The 10,118-nt window shown below is 44.9% G+C and overlaps 1 protein-coding gene across 1 annotated transcript; it reads left to right on the forward strand.

Moving 5' to 3' along the window:
* The first annotated feature begins 5,427 nt into the window (after positions 1-5,427).
* On the forward strand, positions 5,428-6,813 carry LOC101782933. The gene has a single exon (XM_004980844.1). It carries the CDS (start codon positions 5,428-5,430, stop codon positions 6,811-6,813), a length of 1,386 nt encoding a protein of 461 aa, XP_004980901.1.
* The last annotated feature ends 3,305 nt before the right edge of the window (positions 6,814-10,118 follow it).

Consider the following 10,118-nt stretch of genomic DNA (forward strand, 5'->3'; position numbering starts at 1 on the left):
GGGTTTGGCGCCCGCCGCCGCTCGCCTGAGGCCTTGCCCGCGAGGAGAGGAGGCCGGCCGGTGCCCGAAGCCGCCCCCGACCGGCCCGCTCAAGCCCGCCCCCGACCGCCCGGCCGCCGCCCCGCCCGTCCTCGCCCCCGGCCGGCTCCAGCGCCCGCCGCCGCCCGCCAGAGGCCGCCCGCCGCCGCCCGCGCGGAGGCCGGCCGGTGCCCGAGCCCACCCCCGCTGTTGTGCCCCTCCGGCCGGGCCCCCGCGCCCGTCCTGCCAGGAAGGCGGCCGCCTCGCCTAGGCCCCCACAGCCAGCCCACCAGGAAGGCGCCCACCTCCGGCCAGAGGCTGCCCGCGGCCTCCCCGCCCCCGACGTTGTGCGCCCTCCCTGCCCGGCGCCCGACCTCCGCCGGTGTGAAGGACTCAGGTAGAATCTAGCTAGAATTTAGATTGTTAGGTAGAATTTAGATAGGTAGATGAAAATAGTTAGATAGATAAATTAGAATTAGATTGTTAGGTAGAATTTAGATAGGTAGGTAGAATTGGTAGATGAAATAGTTAGATACATAAATTAGAATAGTTAGGTAGGATTGTTAGATATGAAAACTAATTTATTTTGGTAACTTATTTTTATTTTTATGAATTGCAATGATAGAAGGAATAGAGAATGCTTGTGACACTATTTAACTAGATGGATGTCCAATTTTGTTTACGTAGTTAGATGTATAGTTAGTTACATAGTAAACTAGTTATTATGATATTTTGTTAAGTAGTTGCACATATTAGGTGATATAGTTAGCTAGTTTTATGATATAGTTAGCTAGTTGTATGATATAGTTAGTTAGTTGTATTTAGTAGTTAGTAGTCAATTGATACTATCTCATTTCATACTAGAGATCTTGTACTTAGAATGCTTCATTTATTATGCACTAAATGAATTGTGCGTCGTTATATTGATGTACTAGATGGAGAACGTAGTGAGCATATATCACGGAGGCACCGTGGAAAAGGATGAATATGGATGTGTTAAGTTTGTTGCCATGCAGTGCGAGGTTGTGATATTTGATGAGAAACCTTCGTTTAGTGAGTTGCTTTCAAGGGCTCGGGAGGAGCTACATTGTCATGGAGATGATGAAATCACAGTCGAGGGCATACTTCACCTAGGTTCCCCTCTCAACATTCAAAAGAAGATGGTCCCAATTCGGTGTGCAGGCCAGTGGGAAAAATATGTGAGAACGGTTATGAATGGTCATTCCCCAAGTGTTGAAGTGGTTGTTTGTCGGGTGGGAGTTGATCCAAATCCTTGTCGGTTTTCCCGACCAATGGGTCAACTGGTACACTTCGATCCTCCCGTCCCAGAACCTGTTATGGACGTGGATGTTGCACCTACTATTCCCGATGTTGAATCTGCCTCCAATGAAGTAGTTGGACATGGTTGTCGGATTGTTGATGATGTGGCGATGCCCCGGTTCTCAGTACTGCCAGAAGAGGTGCTGCACCCACTCAGAATGCGCTTAGGGTCGGCCAAATGGATGTGATGCTCGGCGTGCAAGCCACGGGAGGCATGGCGTACGGAGCTGCCACTGCTGCTGTGAACCCTGAGGTCTTGTACCACGCAGGTCCGGAGCTTGAGCAGCTGAACCCTGCATGGTTCCCCCACGTCCAGCACGACGGCATGCACCACCACGGAGGAAGCGGTGGCACCGGCGTGTACTTGCTGGGGATGGACGGTGGCGCTGGCGCGCACGCTCACGGCGGCGGCGGCTATATGACTGGACCACCAATGGTAGGCCCCGTGCACCCTGAGTATGAGCTGATGCCTGCAGTTGTGTCCCCTGTTGCTGTCTGGAGCGATGGGGGGAGCGCCATGGTGCCTGCATTAGGGCATCCGGCTGAGACTTGGGGACCGGCGTACGTGGAGCACGTGTACTATGCCTGATCGCCTGATTTGCAGTTGCAACGCTTGTCGCATTGTCTGAAAATTAGCATCTCTTGTTGTGTTTTGCACTTTTGCTTGACTCACAACTCTGCCCTGGCTATGCTTGGAGGCTGTACAACTCTGCCCTGTCTATATCACTTTGTCTATCAGCGAATGTGCGGCGCGTGAATGTTTCGGAGCATCTATTGCGTATGATATCTTTAACGATTTGGAGTTGGAGCATCCGTTTGCTCTGTTTTTTTTCTTCCAACTTCAATTCAGTCTTGTAACGACGCTGCAGCGTGCTCGCTTCTAGGATGGATTCTGTGTCACCTTTGCGGCCTTATCATGTATGGTACCTGAACGAAATTCGTGTGCTATTTTGTTAGCTGAATTATCGTGAAGAAGCAGAACGAACCTAGGTAAAAGCCGGGGCATTCCTTTGGCCGGAATCTGAAACGGGAACCGGGGCATGGCCAGAGGCTTCGGTGCAGAGCCCAGCTTCGACGCAGCGAATACCTACCCCCCCAGCTCGACTCCGGCGTCCGCTCGTGGCCGCCGGCGTGACCAGTGACGATGTGGGCCAGCACATATAAGCACGGGGCGTTGCGAGGCGGCATGGGAATGGTTACAGAGTGGATCGATTGAGCACCACAGCTCCCATCCCCACATGTAAGAATTATTGCTATCAAACAAATGTAGTAACTATGGATATATGAGGGCATGCGAGTGGATTCTGTGAAGCTTGAAGGCGTATTGATCAGTTGATTTTGTCATGCTCATCCACAGAGAGGAACAAATACTTCAAGAAGCTTGTGTGGTAGTTCTGCTAATTAAGGATACATCATCTAATTTTCTGGACATGGTCAGGAGGGTAGTCATCTACACTCTCCAGCTGAGTTTTTGTCAGTTATTGTCATAAAAATATGAAAAAAGTTGGGAAGTTGAACCTTTTTCCAACATCTCACCGCAAGCGCATGCGACAACTGCTGAAGTCCAGGTATGTAGTAGTCATTCTACAAGTGCTGAATGTGCCCTGAGATCTTTATAAAGATGAACCAGTACTTTGCACTTTTTTTAGAAACTTGCACAAAGTCTAATTGGATATTTGGGGTAGGCAAGTGTGCATTAATGATAAATTTGGATTCGATTAATGGAAGGTAAATATTACCTTATCTCCCAAAACAATGAACATGCCTGTTATCATGGGCATTAGGCTAGTCCCAATGCAAGGTTTCATTGCACTATTTTCAAGGATGCCACATCATCTCATGAGGTGTATTCTCATGAATGAAATCGGGAGTCCCAGTGCACAGTTTCATTTCACGATTTCATAGGATGCCCATGACATTTAATTGTGAGGCATGTGATTGGATATGGTTAGATAAAATGAAACTCTATAGCCCCCAATGCAAGTTTCAATAGGTTTCATAGTCTTGGAAACAGTGTATACACAGTTTCATCCTGATGAAACTCCTTCCCTCTCTCACTTCATAACTATTATGCCATGTCATCATATATGCTGATGTGTTACCGTATTTAATGTGCATGAAACCTCTATGAAACTCCCACTGGGATTAGCCTCAGGATGAAACTGTGTATACACTGTTTCCAAGACTATGAAATGTCATCTCTGGATGATGCAACCAAATTAATGTATATATGTCCGGTAATTAACGTTGTGTTTAAATTTTTTCGGTGCCGGCAAAACAAGGCGTCTCCAAAAGGTATGTCTTTTAGTCACCGTGTCACTGTAACATTAATCAGTTTAACATTCAAATGAGTGAAGGGCATCTTAGCATGGTAATTTCATGCCTACTTGGCACTTTTGGCAACGTGCAAGAGTTTTTTTGTCTTCGATTCCGGAGCCATACTAGCGCACGCGATCCGTGGGCCTCGCAATTCTATGCATATATTAAGTAAGGTACAGGCACAGTTGCTTTTCAAAAAGCAACTGCTCTGCAAATAATCGTTGATGACTTCACCAAGTCAACGTCTTCGTCTTAGCCGGGCGCTCATTCCACTAGCAAGGTACTAAGCAGTCATCTCTAGTCCAAAACTCAAGTATCCTTGCTGCTATCAGTGATCCCTGCTTGTTTGCTTTCTCTTTTTGACCTTTTCCAAGTCCAAATGCTCCACATGCTTTGCCTGAAAGAGGGCACTGCTTGGAATGTGGACTTATTGTATGGACATGTTGCCTCGGCCATTCCACTAAACAATGATTTTTATGAAAAATCCCAAAAGGTGTGAGTTTTCGTGTTAAGTCTAAAATGAACCTTCGCATAGTCCCAGGTCTGGTCAGCACAGATTGACGACTGTGAGGGTCGGAGACCCTATTGATATATTTGCTTCGTGCAAACTTTCCTGGGGTAATATCCGCGAGGCGTATGATAGTAACCTTATTTGGATCCTAGTATATTTGTGGATGGACCTTGATATATAGCTAGTAAACACTAGTAGGGTCAGCAAAGCAATACAATTAATGCTCATGTGTTATGATTCCTTCTACTACTTGTTTAAGACTCCATGACACTGAAGATAATTTTAGGATGTTCATTCCATATATACCCACTTGCCACACTTTAGCACAACCTGTATGACCTTTAACCTAATCATGCGACAGAATGATCACTTTATAGCACCAAACTGAAATTTGATACATTGACCTCACAGAAGTCGTCGTCTAATCCTGAGGCTGAATCGACTTAACCTTTAAATACCACCCCATCAGTACTGGTTCAATATGGTATTATATTTGTAGTTTGATTAATGGCACATATAGTATTACGTCTTGGAATGATTGATGGACATACGGATAGTTTTGTATGTATAAGGTTGTTGAAGTGATAAAAATATTAAGTCATCGTGCATATACAACGGTCGGTAAAGACATCTCGAACGCCAAAATCATCAATCTTTTGTGTGTGTTTGTGTATATATAGTACTTTATTACATCTTTGTAATATCATCAGATTAAATCTAGCTTTGTCCATATAGTCTCCAAAAGGCATGTCTAGTCATGGTCACTCTAACGAAACTACCTGCACGGTGAAGTCTTCAAGCCCTGAGTCGCTACGAGAGCCTCCGATCAGTGAGCCTCGCAAGTCTATATACCCAATCATGCATGCGATAGGTCGAATGCCACTATAGTTAGCACTTTATATAACCAAACTGAATTTGATACCTTGAGCTATGGTTAGTTTACACCTAATCCCAAGGTTAAGTACCACCTATACCTAGGTTCATTGCATTTTTCCACGAGCAAAGTACAGCGTTAACAAATTGAGTGTTTTGGAATCAATGCTCCACGCATCTCTTCAAGTTGAAGGGTGGCTTCAACTTGTGCCGTGAGCAAGTTTATTTAATGAACTAAGTTGAAACACTGCATCAACCGGCGTGGACGCACACCATGGTACGAGCAGGAAGACTTGAAGGTTACCACCGTGGACCAGATCTGGCACTGCAAGGGAAATCTGCTCACCGATGATCGGGGTAATGCGCTCAAGGACTTGTGCCTCTCTATGGCACTCTCAAAGATGCTCAACCGAAGGTTTGATGGGTTCAAGCTCTCTAAGGCAGAGCTTCAGAAAACCCATGACTTCGTCTTCAAAGGCCTTCTCGCCGGGGACGAGCCACATCTGCGGGCCTTCAGGGTTATTGAGGAGGAGCTTGTTTTTGTCCATGACATGTATTACACAAGGTACTCTTACCTTTACCAAAAGGGTAAATACCTGGCTCTCTGTCTGCCTGTCATCATGATTGCCCTATGCTCGTGGCTCACAGTAGCCTGCCTGGACGTCAAGTATCAGGACGACCGTTATCGCAGTAATCATGGCAAGCGCAGTCTGATGTCTGAAACCATAGTCATAATGGTTGTCTTGGCATTCCTGGAGGTATACCAGCTGTACCTGTACATAGCCTCAGGTTGGTTTAAGGTGGCACTGATACGGAGCTACGTCGCCGCACCTTATTTCCAAACAAGCTGTTTCTCCGAGATGATCATACGTCTTCTCTTGATATGGAAGGCGTTTCGCCCATGGAAGGGCAGACTTGGGCAGTACTGTTTCCTGGAAAATCTTGGCCGCAGAAGTAAGCTTATGAGTTGTCTCCATTATGGTACACTGGGCTTGCTGGACAAGGCCATGAAGGGAAGGAAGAATTCAGTGAAGCTGTCCGAAGATGTGAAGAAAGCCATCATTGATTCCCTACTAGAAAGCAATGGAGTCCTGACGAACGGCGTAACATCGCTGCAAAAGAATGGCGTCCATGATGACCTCAAATGGCCATGCGATGCCACGGCTACTGACGGAGCGGTGGCTCGCACCATTGTGGTCTGGCACATTGCTACAACCCTGTGCGAGCAGAAGCTGGATAAACAAGCCAAAGAAGAAGACGCTGTCAAAACAGCCTCCACTTTATCCAAGTACTGCATGCATCTCCTTGCTTTTGCACCTAACCTCTTGCCCGACCACAGCTCCATATCGGAATCCATACTTGATCAGTCAATCGATGAAGCAAGCAAGTTACTCAAAGAGGGCAAGAACAAGAAGATCAAGGGCAAGGACAAGAAGATCAAGGGCAAGAACAAGAAGATTTTGGGAAGGTGTGAGATACTAATGGAAACTACTAATACCGATGGTTGTGTTGATGATGAAACAAGGCTTGTTGCGCAGGGCGTTCACCTTGCAAGGCAACTGATTGATAACATACAAGACTCCACAACAAGGTGGAAGGTGCTATCTGATTTCTGGGCGGAGATGATGCTGTATGTCTCGCCATCCGATGATGCTCGGGACCACCTGGAAGTTCTTGCAAAAGGAGGGGAATTCATCACGCACCTTTGGGCGCTGCTCACGCATGCCGGTGTGCTGAAGAGAGGCCCTACAGAGCCAATAGATGCTGTCTGATCTTTCCAACTTAACCAGTGCACACGTAGCAGTCCATATATCTACCTAGTGCTTGTAACATTCTATGTATATTGCCAACTGTCATGTTTGGACACACCAACTTGTGGCACACCATGTGTGAGTTAGTCTACCGAGGTCTGTATCTCTTTTCATGTCGAGTCTGTATCTCTTTTGATGTGGTGTCTGTTGTCAGATTTTGGGCAGAGTAGGATCTTTAGTATCTGCAAGTTTTGTTAAGAAGAGCGCGCTTTCAGGTTGTCGGACATGCGCTTTCATAGTTTGTGATTTTGGTGATTAATATCAAAACACGATCATTAGGAGTGTCTAGAACATGCCTTGAAGGTATTCTAGGTTCTAAGGAAACAACCACAACCAAAGATAAGAAAAGGAACGAAGAAATCCAAGGAAACGGATCATCGGATGTTCCGATGGCCCTAGAGATGGCGACGGAGCAAGCGTCGGAGTAAATGGTACACTGCAAAGAAGTTCGGGCAGAGTCCACAATCGGATGTTCCGATGGTTACATTTCTAGTAGCGTCGGATGAATTCTGAGGGGTAGGCTTGAAAGCATGTGTTGGATGATGTAAGCATGCAGTCTTTGGATGATGCAACCAAATTAATGTATATATGTTCGGTAATTAATGTTGTGTATAAATTTTTTTCCGTGCCAGAAAAACAAAGTGTCTCCAAAAGGCATGTCTTTTAGTCACAGTCACTGTAACTGAATTCTTTGCGTAGTTTGTTGTTGCTTAACTGCACACATAAATCAGTTTAACATTCAAATGAGTGAAGGGCATCTTAGCATGGTAATTTCATGCCTACTTGACACTTTTGCAACGTGCAAGACTTTTGTTGGTCTTCGATTCTGGAGCCAAAGCTACTAGCGCACCCGATCGATGGGCCTCGCGATTCCATGCCAAATCACGTGATAGAATGCCACTAGTTAGCACTTATAGCACCAAACTGAATTTGGTGCCTTGACCTAGGATTAGTTTACACCCAATAATCCCAAGTTTTTTATGTACCGCCATATAAAATGCAATTTATTAAAACTGGTGATGAATGTGATGCGACAAAAATATAGTACTTTTATATTGATGTGTCATCAACTTGGTGATCATTCCGAGTTTATCAAGATTCCAACCTTAGAGTTTGGAGGGGCTCTTTCTTCAAAGATTATTAACCCAGGCACGATGGCAGACATACAATTAATTACTGCATGTGTTCTAGTCAGTAGGATGGGTTATCAGGTTTATTAAATACGTACTGAGGCGTAGCATATATTGCAACTAGCAACAATTTTAGCTTGTCATCTTAATTGTATGTTTGCTTTCCATGCATTGTTCATATACCGTATTTAGATAGCAAATTTTGCTCTTGCTCGTTTGAAGGTAATCCTATATGTATCCACGAGACATAAAGTCGCTGAGCTTCGTCAGTCCAAAACGCACTAACTAGTTAGGTTGAGTGTTAGCAGTTTCCATTGACATACGATCACCTAGTCTGGCAGCTAGAACGTGCGTGGAGTAAGAGTTAAGTAAGTTACATACACACTGTTGTGACCCGAAACGTATGAGAGTAGATCATCATCATTACAGTTGGATGGAACTCTCTATTTATAGCCATAGCGGCAGGCATTTACATTCCACAAATGCCCCACCTCAACCACTATATTCCCGTTATATGCTCTACACAATGGTCATTTGGACATCACGTTTTTTGTGCCACCTAACAGTTCCCTGATTGACGCTCACTTATCACCTCCGCGAATCTCGGTAGGGTTGTCCGCACCTTTTTCCGTGTTCTTCATCGTCGACGGCGACTAACTATGGCACCAAGTTTGTCATGTTTAGTGAATCTAGATAAGGACCTGGATGTAGAAGCAATGATCGAAGATGAGCTAAAAAATCTGTCTGACAGTACAAGAAGAGGGAGCAGGATTACCAATCTGAAAGAACAGAGTTATAAAAGGTCATCAGACCCGCTGTTGGGGCTAAGGAAGATAGGGAATGGATCCCGCTTCTGGCCATTAACAGATGAGGTAAGCTCGGAAGATGAGCTTGAGGATGACAATTCTGTTGAAAATGGAGAGGATGACAGCTATGCTGAAATTGGAGATAAAAAACCCCATCTGACTTCAATGGGATGTAACTCAGAAACATTACCAAGTAGTAGGAGTATGGTGATGGGATACAAAATCAAAATCCCACATAGGGCTAAAGAGAAAGGCAGTGGTAAAACAAGAGTTACTAATAAGAAAATCAAAACATGGAAAGGTCCATTGCCAAAAAGAGATCAAACACCGAAATTGTCACTAGGGGACATGTGGGTGAAGGATCTTAGGACATATGTGCTGCCAAAAGAAAACATACGTCTTAATTCATTCTTGGATGGTGAATCAAAAGTTCTGGTAGCCGATGAAGTTTCTGTTGAAGAAAGCACATTTGCAAAGGATACAAAGGAGTTTGAATTTCAAAATGAACAGTTGGTTAACCTTCAAGGACCAATAAGATGGGTTGGATATACTGGTTTTGTACACGTGGGAGCACATTCAGTTTTCCAATGCATTGATAGTTTGGGACGACTCCTTAAAAATGGAGAATTGAGGTGGAGACCTCAACCCAAACACAACCACAAACAAATTCACAGAACAATCCCCTCGAAGAAACAGAAGAGGAACTAGCCTCGGCCCTCAAACAGCTAAAAGCATTGAAGAAGGAGAGCAGAGGGAGGGAGAGGATAAGGGACCGGAGGGCCGGTGCACTAAATTTAAAAGCCGGAGGGAGGTGAGGCGCGGATGAAGGTACCTTTTAATACCGGGTGGGGGTTCCACCTGGTACTAAAGGGTCACCTTTAGTGCCAGGTGGAGCCTCCACCCGCTACTAGGGCCTTTAGAGGTGTTGGAGTGGACACTTGTTGTCAGTTTACACAAGATCTCATGGCCAAGCTGAACTTAGGATAAAAATTAAATACAAAAAGAAAAATAATTACTCATAGTTTCCTCAGCTTGAATATTTGCACTGAAAAAAAAAGCTTTCACGCTGTCAAGAGGGAGTGAAAATGATTAGTTCTGTCGGCTGTTGCGTAGTGCTTTAATGTCAGCTGCTTAAAAAAAACATGTTGGATGCTGATCTTTATTATCACATATTAACAGGGCAAGTGGTAGTATGTTATAAAGATTAGTCGTGACATCATTAGGAATGAGATGAGTCCGCAGTTGGCTGAAGTTGGAAGCAAGGAATTTGTGTATGTATATGTGTGTGTATATATATATATATATATATATATATATATATATATATATA

This window comes from Setaria italica, chromosome VIII (assembly GCF_000263155.2).
Source record: "Setaria italica strain Yugu1 chromosome VIII, Setaria_italica_v2.0, whole genome shotgun sequence".
In the NCBI taxonomy this organism is placed as follows: Eukaryota; Viridiplantae; Streptophyta; class Magnoliopsida; order Poales; family Poaceae; genus Setaria; species Setaria italica.

Excerpts from the sequence above, each read along its gene's own strand:
- LOC101782933 (XM_004980844.1), top strand. The coding sequence starts at position 5,428 with ATGGCACTCTCAAAGATGCTCAACCGAAGGTTTGATGGGTTCAAGCTC.